Source organism: Eptesicus fuscus, chromosome 2 (genome assembly GCF_027574615.1).
Source record: "Eptesicus fuscus isolate TK198812 chromosome 2, DD_ASM_mEF_20220401, whole genome shotgun sequence".
Taxonomy (NCBI): domain Eukaryota; kingdom Metazoa; phylum Chordata; class Mammalia; order Chiroptera; family Vespertilionidae; genus Eptesicus; species Eptesicus fuscus.
The window spans coordinates 110,490,698-110,505,860 of NC_072474.1; the positions used below are offsets into that span (position 1 = coordinate 110,490,698).

The 15,163-nt window shown below is 44.9% G+C and overlaps 1 protein-coding gene across 7 annotated transcripts in view; it reads right to left on the minus strand.

The window, feature by feature from the left end:
* CPEB2 (cytoplasmic polyadenylation element binding protein 2) overlaps positions 1–11,723 on the minus strand; it is a 62,229-nt gene extending 50,506 nt beyond the window's left edge. Inside the window, exons 1-3 of one of the 7 annotated variants that reach the window (XM_054708099.1) lie at positions 10,056–11,723; positions 7,156–7,437; positions 6,276–6,365 (exon numbers count right to left, since the gene is read on the minus strand). In XM_054708099.1, the coding sequence (XP_054564074.1) occupies positions 6,276–6,365; positions 7,156–7,437; positions 10,056–11,693 (2,010 nt within the window). In that variant the 5' untranslated portion in view covers positions 11,694–11,723. The remainder of the gene's footprint in view (positions 1–6,275; positions 6,366–7,155; positions 7,438–10,055) is intronic. The other 6 variants (XM_054708109.1, XM_054708106.1, XM_054708111.1 and 3 more) reach the window with 6 other exon arrangements.
* Between the last annotated feature and the right edge of the window lie 3,440 nt (positions 11,724–15,163).

Here is a 15,163-nt window from a genome sequence, read left to right on the forward strand (position 1 = left end):
AGCTATTCATACGTATCAGTGCCCACAATCAACTCTGACAAGTGTTATACAAAAGTGTGATATGTATTATTAATAGCTTTAGCTTTAATGCCTATATATCCAACTGAAATAGTGAGATGCTCACTTATAAGGTCCCTTATTTTCCTTCCCAGACAAGTCTTTCATCATGAAACAAAGTCCTACTTTAGCAAAAACAAAAACAAAAAACTGGCAAAACTATTTAAAAAGGCTTAGCTTAAATTAGCTTAGTTTACTTTGTTACTCATCAGCTGTTTCTCACATGATTTTTAAAGCACCAAACACAAAATAGCCTTGAGCAGGAAGAGCTCATGACATCCCATGCTATTTAGATTTACATGTTCAAAAGTACAGATAATTTCATTAAATAGAATTTGGGGATCAAAATATGACTTCTGGAAAAAAAAAAAAAAACGGCAGAAACAAGTCTGATTATAAAACAAACACTCATGCATCCTTCTAAACTACAAATATAAGAAAAATTTGTGATCACACAAACTGCCATTGGTTTAAAAACTAAATTGCAATCCTGAAACCATCTTAAAGTAACCATGAACATGCCAATGCTGACTAGCATAATGGGAAAATCCTAACAATGTAACTAATGTTTATTACTATATGACTGATTGAAAATGGCCAAGATATTTCACATAAGTAGGAATCTCTATGAGGAAAGTTTACTCCAATCTATTTTAAATATGAAAACTATCTGGTCAAGAATCAACTAACTGGGCTTTCAGAAACTGAGATTACAGAATCCCACAACAACAAACAGGCAAAACTTAGAATGCATTGGTGGGAAAAACCAGTAATATTTTATATTCTAATATTTTATTGTTTTTTGTGAACCCAGACACATTTGTCACAAAGACTTAGAGAAGTGACAATAAAATCCAATAAAACTGAAAAACACAACATAACCCCAATCTTAAAAGGATGGCCTGAGAAAAGATTATAAACACTGAAAAATAACTAAGAAAGTCAATGATATTACAATTAGTACAAGAGGAATTCCAACTGAAAGGGAACTTTTATGGCATGTCATATTTTTGCTTTGACATATTCAAAACCCTGTGCTATTTCAAGTGAAGGGAGTGGTGAAGTAGAACCTTTCCCTCTTGACAATGAAGTATTCTCCCAAAAAAAGAGAGGATGAGTTATAGAAAAACCCTATATCCTCATTTTTAAAGATATACCAGATGCTTGAGCATGTGTTCTTCCGCACAAGTAGAAAAATCAGCTTTTAAAACTGTATTTTTGAGCTTAGTTCTCCAGTTTTAAAATAAAATAGCAAAGCTGTGCTAATATTTTCCTCAATTTTAATACTGATTATCCACTCCTCATCACACACTGTTATTGCATGGTATTAGCAGTTTATGCTCTGCCACTCTGCCTTACTACACAACCCAGCACTCTCATATTCTGTAGTTGTTCCAAACAGATACCCCCTCTCTTCATCCCACTGGACTTTCACTTTTCAATGGTCAAGAATAGTATTACACTACCACATACATAATGAACATTCATTTTTTAAATTCTCTATTATTCTGATAATAAAAATGCTATAACAGTGATTCTGTTTTTTTTTTATTTTTTTATTTTAAAGACCCCAAATGGCCAAAGCTATTCTAGTATGAAAGGGTTAAAGAAAATGGAGAGGCAATAGAAAATATTGGTATAAGAATATATCAAGTATAATTAAAGAACTGGACACAGGATACACATAATTTGTATGTGTAATAATACACATATATTGTATGTGTAAGAGAGCCCGTTCTCTTTCATTTTCAGTAGGTGTAAGGTTTGGTAACTACCAATGTCCCTAAAGCTCATCTAGTTTAACCACAACAGTTTAAGAAATCCTTTATTAAATAAAAAATTGGTCTTGGTTGAATAGAGTACATTTTTTTTTGTGTGTGTGTATAAGGTGAATAAAGACTCCAAATAATATATTTTTCTGAAAGAGAAGCCCACATTATCATTATAAGCTAAATTTTAAAGACTGGTGAAAATGCCTTCAATTATTCAAGGTGGTTCATGTGACATGCTCAAAAACTGCAGGCAGAACTTCCATAAGAACAAAAATCTAGAGTTGAATATATTGATAATCGCTCAGCTAGAGGACAGGGCAGCACACATCTTATAGGCTTCATGGGCTCTATTACAGTTTTAAAGGCCTGATGTTGTTTTGTTTACAGAGAACTGATGGGCCATATAAAAACTTGTAATAACCTCAGCTACCAGTATATTTACTCTTTGATTTAAAATATTTAAGTGTTAATGAACAAATATATTGCAACCTTAATATTTAAAGTAAATTCAAAATCATTAACAAAAGGAAGATAAACAACCCAATCAAAAAATGGACAATTGGACCTAAATACTTTTCAAAAGAGGACATAAGGAACGCCAAGAGACATATGAAAACATGCTCAAAGTCACTAATCATCCAAGAGATGCAAATCAAAACGACAATGAGATACCATCTCACACCTGTCAGAGTGGCTATCATCAATAAATCAACAAATGACAAGTGTTGCGATGCGGAGAAAAAGGAACCCTCGTGCACTGCTGGTGGGAATGCAGACTGGTGCAGCCACTGTGGAGAACAGTATGGAGTTTCCTCAAAAAACTCAAAATGGAACTCCCATTTGAACCAGTGATCCCACTTCTAGGAGTATATCCCAAGGAACTAGAAACACCAATCAGAAAGGATACATGCAACCCTATGTTCATAGCAGCACAATTTACCATAGCTAAGATTTGGAAACAGCCTATGTGCCCATCAGCAGATGAGTAGATTAAAACACTGTGGTACATCTACACAATGAAATACTACGCTGCGGTAAAAAAGAAGGAATTCTTACCATTTGCAACAGCATGGATGGAACTGGAGAGCATTATGCTAAGCGAAATAAGCCAGTCAGAGAAAGATAAATATCACATGATCTCACTCATTTGGGGAATATAATGAACAACATAAACTGATAAACAAAAACAGATCCAGAGACAGAAAAGCATCGATCAGACTGTCAAACCTCAGAGGGAAGGTAGGGGAGGGTGGGGGTAAGGGGGAGAGATCAACCAAAGGACTTTGTATGCATGCATATAAGCCTAACCAATGGGCACATACACCGAAAGGGTGAGGGCATGAGTGGGGGGGAGGTGGGGGGCAATAGGGGAGTAAGGACACATATGTAATACCTTAATCAATAAAGAAAATAAAGGAAATTCAATATTAAGGTAATTTACAATTCACACTTCTGAATATGATTTCTTGCAAGAGTAACTAGCTAACAGAGTTTTAAAGAAAAGTAATTCTTAGCCTTAACGTTTTAGCAGAAATACAGTAGGTCCTCTGGTTACGTCAGAGATCCGTTCCTATGGCACGACATAACGCGATTTTTGCCGTAAATCGGAACCCACCTACATAAGCACCGATGTCACTCACATGGAGCACATACACAGCAGTAATGAAGTGAAACAGTAAAAAAAAATTTAAAAGAAAGATAACAATTCCTGACCTTGTGGTAAATAAATAATAAAACACATAAAGCACATATGTACATGCATTGAAATGATGGAACTTTTTTTTTATAAGTAAATGGGAGATGGTGGTGTAACGACAAAACGACATACGTGGAGTCCAACGTAACCCGAGGACTGTCTGTATAATATTCATTTTAAAGTCAGAAATATGCAGAACAATTTGTATTTGTTTTTTAAAATTTTTTAATTTGACCCTTTTCCATAAAAATTATTTCAAATAAGGTCATGCCAACCCAAAAAATTTTACATACATCTGAAATAAAATCAACCTACAAAACTATTTCTTTCCCTTTTACTGAATTCAATTATAGGTAAGGCCTGAAGTATCCAGGTATAAGAATTAAGACTTCAATTCTAGAATTTAGTATTTTTTTAGGCCTAATCAATTTGATACTAAAGGAAATGAAAACTTAATTGTTTTAAAATAATGTATTTTAACTAAAATTTTAGTATTAAAATGTTGTATTTAATGCAAAAAGATTAGAGATGAAAATAATCCCTCCAGATACTTAAGTGCTTAAGTATTTTCTATAATTTTAACTTTGCCACATAGTGAGGAACCACCCAACAGTTTAAGATACCAATTGTAGTTTGTAGCTGCTGCTATATTTTTAAGAATCTCAACTTCAAATACCTCAACCTTTTATCGTATAAAACACAGAACAAATTTTGTGTAAGTAACGTTAGGGTACTAAAAGACGACCACAATAACATTGAAAAGTCATACACTACACTCCTAGGGCTTGGGACCAATACCCATCCCCTTCAACCCCCATAAACCAAGGCCCTTGGATTCTAAAAATAAGGCGGAGGGATGGGTAGCAGAGTACAGGGAGGAGGGAGGAAAAGAAATGGCCAAAAGAGACCAGAGGAGGTGTAAGAACTAAAAAGGTCTTACATGACCTACTTCAAGGTCCTCTCATAATAATGACCCAAACAGATGAAGGCCCATGAACTGTGGTACAATGTCATAAACATGGTGAAAGGCAGAGGAAGGTGATTCACGTTTCAAACCTCCTTCTCGTTTAGTTCACTTTTCACTATCTTTTTGTTTTCATCGCTGTTTCAACTTATAACATCACACCTCTTGGTCAAGAGTCCACAGGGAATGCCAATATCTCAGCAATTTACAACAATAAAAAATCTTTAATTACCAAAATGAATTTATCTAAAACCCTAGGTTATAAAATAGGTAAGAGCAGAGTGGCTTTGATTGTGGTCTACATGGGAGGGTTAGAGGTCCTTGCCCTGGGGCAGCCCCAGGGGCACCTCTGCAGAGCCCAGTTTGCAAACTGGCCTTTCCTTATCACCTCTGCTCTCTAGCATTCCAACAACTGACACCATCTCAATAACCTATTTTCTCAACATATGCTCCCCCCACCAACCCATAGACCCTTTATATAGCAGCTAATTTGTCTTCCTTCTCTGGAGACATACAGTATATCCCTCTCTTATGTGTATCCTATTATCTTGGAATATTTTTGTCTCTTGTGTTCTAAAAATGCGTCTCTTGCCACCTTCAAAATAATTATTATTTTTCTCTTCTAACACACCATTTCCTAGGCATTTATATATTCAATACAAATGACATAAAAATGCTATCATAAAAATGACATTGATAGGGCCTAAAGGAACCAAGGTGAAAAGGAGAGTAGAAATAGATGGACAGCTAACTTACATTAGCAAGACAATAAGTTACACATTACATGAAACAGCTACTTAATTTCTAAGTGAAGATCCTGGCAGGACTACTTTGGTAAATAGGTGAGAATTGTCTAAAACAAGTGCTAATGCTTGATTATTAAAGTTACTGCTAACCCTCCAGGTTAGAATGCTAGTTACAAGCATATTATTAATCTGTTTATACAGTCCTTACTTATAAAATAACCCCATGTTGATAAATTAACTAAGGAAGAGCCTTAGCTACGGATAACAGCTCCATAGTGTCAACTCTGCTCACACCTGGGTTCTGTAGAAGAGAACCCTCATGCACAGGACTGAGATTTCTACGTGTCCTGTAATAATTCTCATCACCCAGTGCCCAGTATGCATTCAAATTTAGTCTGCAGGAAGAGAAATAGCCTTTTGTATAAGGGCTTGATAGTAATTTGATTAAGAATGCCTCCCAGTCTTCTGGCTCAGGGTTTTTCCCAGAGAAACTGATTATTTGGAAGAAGATAATATTTAAGAGCAGTAACAAAATTCAGAAAAAATACTGTATCCAAGTTTTTCATCAAGTTGAAAAAGCTAAACTAAGATAGGGCTTTTTAAGGAAGCTTATCAAGACCAACGTAGCAAGGTTTATGAAAAACATTACTAAAAATTATGTAAAACATTGATGAAATTGTAAAGTTGGAGATTAAGTAAAAACAGGATTTTGTGTCTAATTGCAAATAATTCTGAAAGGAGATAAAATATTTGTTCCATTTGACTGATGTTTAAAGCCAGGTGCTCTTGGGTATATAATTCCTTTTTTTCAAAAACTAATTTATTATGTTTTGGAAATATAAAATTATTATGAATTACATTTAAATATAAAAATGAAGCATTTTATATTAGTTTAAGTGACCCTTTAAAAATAAATTGCTTTAATGCTCTCTGACATATGCTTAAATAGATACTGAAAGTAAGTAATAAATCCTCCTCTTAATGTAAATACTACTAAACTCCTAGCCAAAGTCCTGAAAAATATACACTGTGCAGCCTACCTGGTCTATTCTGGATGTTCCGGCTGCAGTGCACCAACTATCTTGGAGTGAATCTGAGCCCCAAGCTGGCAACTGCAAACTAGATCTCACCTTCAACAGCATAGAAGTTTTCATCAGAAATATGCAGTTCTCTTTCCCATACCCACCCACACACAAAAAAAGGAAGAAAATAAAACAAAAACCAAAATTCTTTCTCTCTTTATTCCTTTTTCTAAAGGTTTCAGGAAAAAACAACAATCTCATTTGAAAAACACACACACCACACACACACAAAAACCACCTAATTTTAAATAGCCATAAGAGAGTTTCATTAACCTGCAATATCAGCAAAATACTAAAAGGCCTGAAAAATTGTCAATCATTATAACTACTAGGCCACATTTAGAAAAAAATAGTCATTGAACCAGTGAAGACAAAATTTAATGCTATGTAAAAAGCCATATTATTTTGCCATAATCACAGCTGTACTAAGTATATTCTAATACACTACAGCTGATCATAGCCAAATCTATTCATAATTACAAACATTTTAGTTTAGATGTATTGTAGGAAAAACTCATTTTGGTGGCCCATTAAAGATTAATAAATTAAGGCAGTCTTAAGAAGTTGCCAATTAAAAGTTTCAATATGTATTTAAGAAATGCAGCAGGTTTTTCTCCTTTTTTTTTGAAGCTTATTTACTATTGTGTGCTTATAGATTGTTTATAGTGTCAATTTTCATCTAGGTATTTTACCCTTTGATAATGAAATTATATATGATTAAAAACAAAAACTTTCTCTTTTTTAATCCATTAATTTCACCATACTACTGCTACCACCACTCTGTTTCCAATTCTGAAAGATTAACATTAGAAATAAGCCATTTACATACCATTCTTACCTGTAAGGGTAAGAGTGTATTACTATTGTTGTCTGTTCTGAACACATTATCTTCAATCCAAGATTTTGGCGTCAGTGATGGAGTAGAACGAGTAAATTTCGGTGGTGCTATGACATTACCAGAAAACGGTTTTTTCAGTGGAGATATCTGATTCATAGTTCCTGGAATCCCCATGTTTCCAGTTCTACGATGATCTCGGCCATGCATTGCTCCCCAGGACATACTTCCGGTGCCCCAGCCACTGCTCTGATGGTTGCTCCAAGGAGATTGTTTCAGAAGAGGCTGAGGAAAACATAACTCTTTAAATTACAGGCATTTAAAGAGCTTATTATTGAAATTCAAATTTTAGACCTGAGCTAAGATTTAAAAAAATGAAATATAGAATACACAGAATATATCCTTAGCTAGTTAACAAAAAGTAATAGGCTTGAGATCTTGCTATAATAAAATATTAGCTTAATGTGAGGCAGTTTTCATCCTCTTGCCTACTATAAATTATACTGAACAGGCAGATATTTAATGACAATGACTAAAATGGAAGCATGTGGTTACTTTTTTTTTTCCCTTCAGAGAGAACCATATACATGAGATATACATTTAAATTGAAATTAACTCTGAAGATCCTTAAAAATATACCCTACATTCTGATCTTAAAGCAACCAGATTCCATTAGGTATACAACTAAAAGCATGATCTTTATTAATCAAAATATATCAACCATATGGGTGAAATATTTAGACTTTAGTTTGCCAAAACAAGTTGCATCGCTGCAAAAGTGAATAATAAGGTTTGGTATTATTCTGTTGTACAAATTAATAAAGGCCTTTTGGGATAGGAACAATATAGGAAATATGTCCTTTTCTGTACTGTTTACTGTACTTTTAAGATCTTTTATTCCAGATTGAGTGTAGCTTCTTTTAAAATGTTTTTGTTTCTTTTCACTTAATTATCCATGAACTGTTAAGCAATTATCTAATGTCACCCATAGGTGGATCCACTGAGATATACAAAAATAAACAACTATTTGACTATTCTAGTAAAGATCCTAATAATACAAGTCTCCATTAACTTCATTCATTTTCAAAAGTAAACTGTACTAAAAACTAGGATCTATGGCAAAACGTTATGTCATCAATGAATGGAAAATACACCAAAAGCCTATTAACTGTAGGTTTTTAAAATGTTTTTATTGCTAGCAATTATATGGTCAATAAACTTATACTTTAACAATTTTGTGCTAACTTGTAGCCAAAACAAGTATGAACCATGTAGCTACTGTAAGTCAAAAAATACAGCATCCTTCAAATAAACCTGTTTTTTACAAGACAAAGAAACCAAACTTGATACATAGTATCTATTTTAAAAATTAATTCGAATGGGAATATAATGATGAATATATACTACAACAGTTTCACCCTCCACACAGTTCAAAAACACAGCTAAGGGGCCATGGAGAAACCGCTTGTCACCGATACAGGCTCCAAGTTCCCTTCGAGTGACCTAAATTCCATGTGACAGCGGTTGCCACCTCTCACACCCCACTGCCAGACCCACCTTTTGACAAAAACAACAACAAAAAAAACAGCTTAGAGCTAAATATGGATCATGGCATATGGTTTTCCAAGGTTCTACAATCTACATCATGTCTTCAGAAACTCCAAAAAAAAAAAAAAAAAAACACCTAAAATTTTCTGTGTCAAGTTTCCAGTTAAAAATTATGCAAATCATGAAAAAAGTGGAGTATTGTTTCAAAATTCCCCATGTTCAATCCTCATTGACCACATTCTCCTTTCTCAGGGAGAAACCTGTGATTCAACAACAACAAAAAACAACTGTTAACTGTTACTCTGGTTAATTTAAATAGACTGTTAACTGCCACTTTTGTTAAATTGAGATAGGCATTCACCCTTCACTAGTAAACTGGCTCATCGCCGGGCACTTGGGTCAATGGGAAAAGTTGCAGGAGTCGGAGCCCTGGTCCGACTCCGCTGCTCGCTCAGGGCCCCGTCGGGAAATGGCCTGACCCGGCGGGACGCCCCCAGCCAACGCGGACCATTTCGGAAACGCACCGAACCCTCCGGCTCCGCTCGCCGGCCCGTGGGCGCTCGGACACTGTCCCGGGGACAGGCAGGAGGAACTCGGTCGAGAAGGCCCCGGATGAACGACCACCCCGTGGGCCAGACGTTCATAATCACACGACCCACTCGACCTAGAAACGCCCGTCACCCAGGGCGGCTGGGTCCGCGGAGCCGGCCCAGGGCCTCCCGCTCCGGGCTGCACACCGATCGATCCCGGACTGGACTTCGGTTCGGCGTGAACACCCGCACCCTGGCCCCCGGCGTGAGCGAGTCCAGCGCGGAGGCCGCCGCGGCGCATCGGGGGCACCGGGCCGGGTGGCCGGTTAAGGAAATCCCCCGACGGCGCGGAGGCTGCGGGAGCAGCAGCCCGGCCGCCCCGCTCTGGACCCCGGTCCGGCCGCCCCCGCCTCTTCCGCGAAGCCCCACGCCGGCCGGTTCCGAAACAAACCCGACACACGCACCGTCCCCAGGAACCGCGTCCTTCCTTTTCCAAGTTCGCTCCCGCCGCCCGCGCCCGCCGGCTCCGCGCCCCCAGCCGGTCCCCGCCGCCACTCTCCGGCCCCGGGAACCCGACAGCGCCCTCCCGGCCCCCCACCCCCACCCCGGGCGTCCGCGGGTCGGGGTCGCCGGTGGGCGGCAGCGAGGGGCGCGAGAGCCGCCGGCCCCACCGGGCTCCCGGTGTTCGAGGGGCACCAGCCGGCTCCCAACGCGACCCGCCAAGCGGAGCCGTCCCGCGTCCCCGCACCCCGTCCGCCCCCGCGGCCGCCCCGCCACTCGCTCCCACGTCCCCGGGGTCCACGCTCGCGCGCCCGGCCCCCGTACCTGGTGGTGGTTGTAGGAGTTCCGCTGCTGCAGGAAGGCGGCCGCCGGGTGCTGCTGCTGCAGCTGCGGGCTGACGGGCGACCGGCGGCTGGGCTGCGGCGCGGCGGGCGGGGGCGGCTGCTGGGGGACGTTCAGGGCGGGCGGCGGGGGCACCGTGGCCGCCGAGAAGGGGCTGCCGAAGCCGCCGCCCCCGCCGCCGGCCGGCACGCTGAGCCCCGCGCAGCCGTGCGGGGACACGGGCGAGAAGCTGGGGAAGAAGGGCGGGTTCATGGACGACGGCAGCCCGGGGTAGAAGCCGTTCTCCGCATCGGGGCTGGGCGGCGGCATGGCGCTGAGCGAGCCGCCGCCGCCGCCGCCGCCGCCCCCCGGGGTGGCAGTGGACGAGCCGGGCTGCGGCGGCTGCTGGGGCGGCGGCGGCTGCTGGGGCTGCGGCTGGGGCTGGGGCGGCGGCGGCTGCGGCTGGGGCTGGGGCGGCGGCGACGCGGTTTGCACCGACCAGGGGGTGCCGAAGCCGGGCAGCGGCGGCGGCGACGCGGAGCCGCCTCCCCCTCCGCCTCCGGGGGGTCCCCCGCCCCCGCCGCCGCCCGGGTGCGGAAGGTCCGGGCTCTGCAGGCTGCTGAAGGCGCCCGCGCCCAGCGCCCCGCCGGGGAGGAGGCTGCCGGGGCTGTTGAGCAGAGGGTGGTTGGGCGACTCCATGGAGCCCGGCGCAGGGTTCACCGGCGGCGTCGAGGGGGCCAAGCCCGCATTGGAGGGCTCGGCGGCGCTGCCCTCGCCCGCGGCCGGGGTCCTGCGAGGGCTGCCCGCGCCTCCGTGGCGGCGCCGCGGGGCAGCGGGCGGCGAAGGCTGGAGCTGCGGGAGCGAGGGCAGGTCGGCCGGGCGCTGCCGCGGGGCGAAGTCCTGCGGCGGGAGGTGCGGCGGGTGCGGGAGGCTGAACGGCTGCGGGCGCTGGGCGAGCGGCGCCGGCTGGAGGGGCGGGCCGGGCGGCGGCGGCGGCGGCGGGCTGAACCGGCCGGGGCAGTGGAGCGGCGGCGGCGGCGGCGGCTGCGAGTCCGGAGGGTGGGGAAGGCGGGGAGGGCTGAACTCTTTCCTCTTCTGGCTGCTCAGCTGCTGCTGCTGCCGCTTACTGAAGTCCTGCGGGGAGGAGGTGCGGCAGCCACAGCAGGAGGAGGCGGAGGAGGAGGCGGGGAGGTGCAGACTCGGTTTGAAGTCCTGGGAGGGGAGGAGGTGGGTCACACCCGCGTTCGTGCCGCCGCCGGGGTGGTGGTTGGGGAGTTTCTCCGCGGCCGCCGCCCCCGAGAGCGGCCGCGCCGGCTGCTGTGTCAGCCCCAGCAGCAGCTCATCCTGCATGGTCTGCGGGTGCGCCGGGAGCTGGGAGGAAGAGGAAGCGGCGGCCGAGCTGCCCGCGCGGCCGCAGCCGAGGGGCACGGGGAAGGGGGAGGCGGCCTCCGAGAGCCCGGTGACAGGCAACGGCGGCGGCGGCGGCGAGAGCGGGCCGAAGGGCGTGGCGGAGGGCGGCGGGGCGGCGGCCGCGGGAGGCCCCGCGGCGTAAGGACGGTACGTCCCGCCGCCGAAGAGGGACGCGGGGCTGCCGCTTCTGAGCGGGGCGATCTGCAGCACCCCGAACCCGAAGTCCCTCATTTATCAGGCCGGCGGCAACGGGAGAGGAGACGCGCCCCGTCCGCTGCCCGCCGAAGGAGCCGCCGGGTCTGGGGCGGCGCGGCCGTGGTGGAAGGAGGGGGGGGGGGAGTCAGGGAGGGAGGGACACCGTGACTGAGGCTGGGGCACCCACTTCGGCCCCGCCACCCCTCTCGGCGGCCACCGCCACCTCCCGAGACCGGCTCGGGCGCCGCCGCCACCGCCGCCCGCGCCGCTTAAGAACCCCGGAACGTGCGTCACCGCCACCTCACAATCGCCCCGCCCCCCGCGGTGCGTCCCAGCTCGCGCTGGCGCGAGGCCGCCGCGCCCCGGGGCCCCGCCCCCTCGGGGGCCCCGCCCCTCATTAATATGCGCGCTCGGCTGGCGGCGCGCGCGCGCGCGGAGGGTGGGGAGCGCGAGGACGAGCGGCGCGTCCCCTGCGCCCCTCCCCAGCCCTGGGCGAAGGACCGGCCGGTTGGGGTGGCGGGCGGCCCGCTGGATTCCGGGCGCGCGCGGAGGAGGAGGAGGAGGAGGATGAGCACGCGCGGGCTGCGTACCCGAGTGCGAGGCAACGGCCCCTCCAGCTTGGGGTCGAACGCGCCCCTGCCGCTCCTGTCCGGTCGCGCTCGCGGCCCCGCCTCCTTCGGGTTCCCCTCCTCCCCACCCTCGGTCACGTGGGGTCCGGCCTCAGGGACCAGGGCTTCCCTAGGACTGGGACTGGGACTGGGACTGGGCCTTCCTTGGGTGGGGCTGGCCGGCAGGGGAAACTGAGGCTGGGGAGACCGACTAGGTGCGGTCCCCAGTCCCGGAGGAGCTGGGACCCCGACCCCTCCCGCTCTCCTGGCTCAGTCCTGGGGTCTTTGGCCAGCTAGCTGCCTGCCCTGCAGATGGCCAGCTGGTTAGCCTACACCTATGGCCCCGACCTGGAGCCCTCCTGGTTGTCCTAAAAAGTGCCTTCTCAGGCTGGGTTCCCAGCTGTCACCGACCTTCCTACAGCCACGTGGAGGTGTTTTCTGTAAGGGTAAACCTGAGGCTCCCGCGGTGTACCAAGCATTTTCACTCCGCTAATGAGGAACAAAGTCCCTGGTACCTAACACGGCTCCCTGCGGGCTTTTACACACATATATGCATATAATGGGTTCCTAGAGCAGCTCCCATGGTAACCCTGGGCCAGCTCCAAGTCCTCTTTCATAAAAGCGCTTAATGTGCTATCCTGGGGACTGCTGCGTGTGGGACTCCTCCCCAGCACAAGCAGTCTGCCATCCCCACCCCTTCCCCCCAGGGAAGCTCTAAACATTTCCGAAGCTTGATGAACTCCAGGGAGAAAGATTTCTCACATCAGGGGAAAAGGAGGTTCTGACTCAGCAACAGGCTTGTTGAGACTTGCAAAATGGAAGGGGCAGAGCTTTCCACGGTAGCGCTCTCGTTGGAAGTAATAGAAGAGGAACTAATCTTGTATATTTCCTGTCATAGAGAAAAACTTTACATACAGAAAAAAAATCATGTGAGTGTCTACATAAAGAATAGCAAAGTGATCCATACTTCATAAAAGAAATGTTGTGTGTGTGTGTTCCTGTTTGGCCATTTTAAAATTTTCTGAGCACTTAGAGAAGTGAAACTGCTGAATGAATCCTAGAAGAGAGTGCTCCCAAAGACAGAAAATGGATTCACACTACTTGATTTGATTTACAACTGGGCTAAGATTAAATAGTGTCATAAATTAGCATACACTTACTGATGTAGGCAGAGTGTGCATTTTTGAGCCCTCCTTCTTTTAGTGAAATTTCATTTCCACTTTTGTTACTCCAGTGCTTCAAATTTAAATAAATCAGAATAAATACAGTAGAAAGAGAACAACATTGCAAGGAGGAGATACATTTTATGTACAATGTGCATGCATGTCTGGAATCTGGTCTAATGAACTAAATTTGATACTGCCTTTGCAATAAGGAAAAAGTAACTTAACTCATAAATGATTCAGAAATTGGTCAAGTGCATAGAAAATTAGTTTCAGTGAATAATTTCAAAACCATTTTCAGCAATCAGGCAAAATATGGAACTGGAGAAGTACTTTTATTATTCTAAATTACATTGTCTAGAAAGTAACCTGAGCTCATTGGAATTAAAACTACAATGGTCATTTTCACAGCACCTATTGACACATTCTTAACTATTATTAACGTATTTTACAGAAAAAAACTTTCAACAATCAAAGCATGTGAAGTCTTTAAGATGAAGACATTTTTTTTTTTCTAAGTAAAGTTATATTGGATTGGAATCAACAACAAACCTTGAAAGAGGAAAGATACATAGGCACACACCATAGCCCAAACACCCATTAAAATAACAGAGAGCATACATTTATTTATTTATTTTTGTTTTATTTTATTTTTTTAAATTTTTATTTTATTGTTTAAAGTATTACACATAGTAGAAAAAAAGGAGATATATGTACTACTATGAGAGCATACATTTAAAAGACAACTGGTGCCATTCTGGGCTAAAGTTTGAAGAAAAACAGATTTCTTGGCTTTCTGATACTGGTTTTGTTTTAGAGAATTTAGAGCTCTTTGAGATAGAAGGAAGCCATCAAGGTTGGTGTTACATAATAAGGTCAAACTTCATATGAAGTACACCAAATTCCACACTCCCACTGCCAGACCCTCCACACCTCGGAGAGTGTTCATGAAGGCCCCACTTTTTAATAAGAGGACAGTGATATTCTGAAATCTAAAACTTTTAATCCGGTGAGCATCCTGTCATTGAAGATATTCACACAAAAAGGTTTCCCGTAGGGTCAGTGGTGGTAGGGAGGGGTTGGGCTCCTCTAAGAGGTCCAATGTCTATATTATGAGGCTTTCGTATAATCTTTCTCGCATGAAAATGTTAGCTCTATAACCATTACCTTGGTCCCTGACTATTTGACAGCCCCTTGTTCATTTCTTCCCACTGTCCTGGGCCAGTGTTTTAAAAATATATTTTTTCTAGCACCCAGGGAAGACTCAAACACAAACACATACATAGATACTCATGCACATACACAAACATGCAACTGAAATAACGCTTTTATTAAGCAAATCTTACCCTTAATACATACAACAAACTATTTTAAAATTCTGTTTACTGTTTTGTTTTTTTATTTAAATTCTTTACTGTTGAAATTGTTTACATTTTTAAATAACTAAGTTGATATTGAGACCCACAATTAGGTCATGAGCTGACTTTTAAGCACAGTGTGCTAGGAGAGTATTTCACACCTTCTTTATCTTAAAACCTTGTCTTCCAATTCTCAGCTGCTGATCTGGCTTCCTGTGAAACTGAGAGAAAGAAGCAGTTACAGGAGAGCTTCCACAGGTTCTCACTGCCCCCTTTTCCAGTCACTCTGCCCCTGTACACCTCATCTTCCTTCCTGCTGCACGATGGGCCTGTCCATGCCCCACGCTCCCATCTGAGGTCTAAGGCCTGGCCCTCCC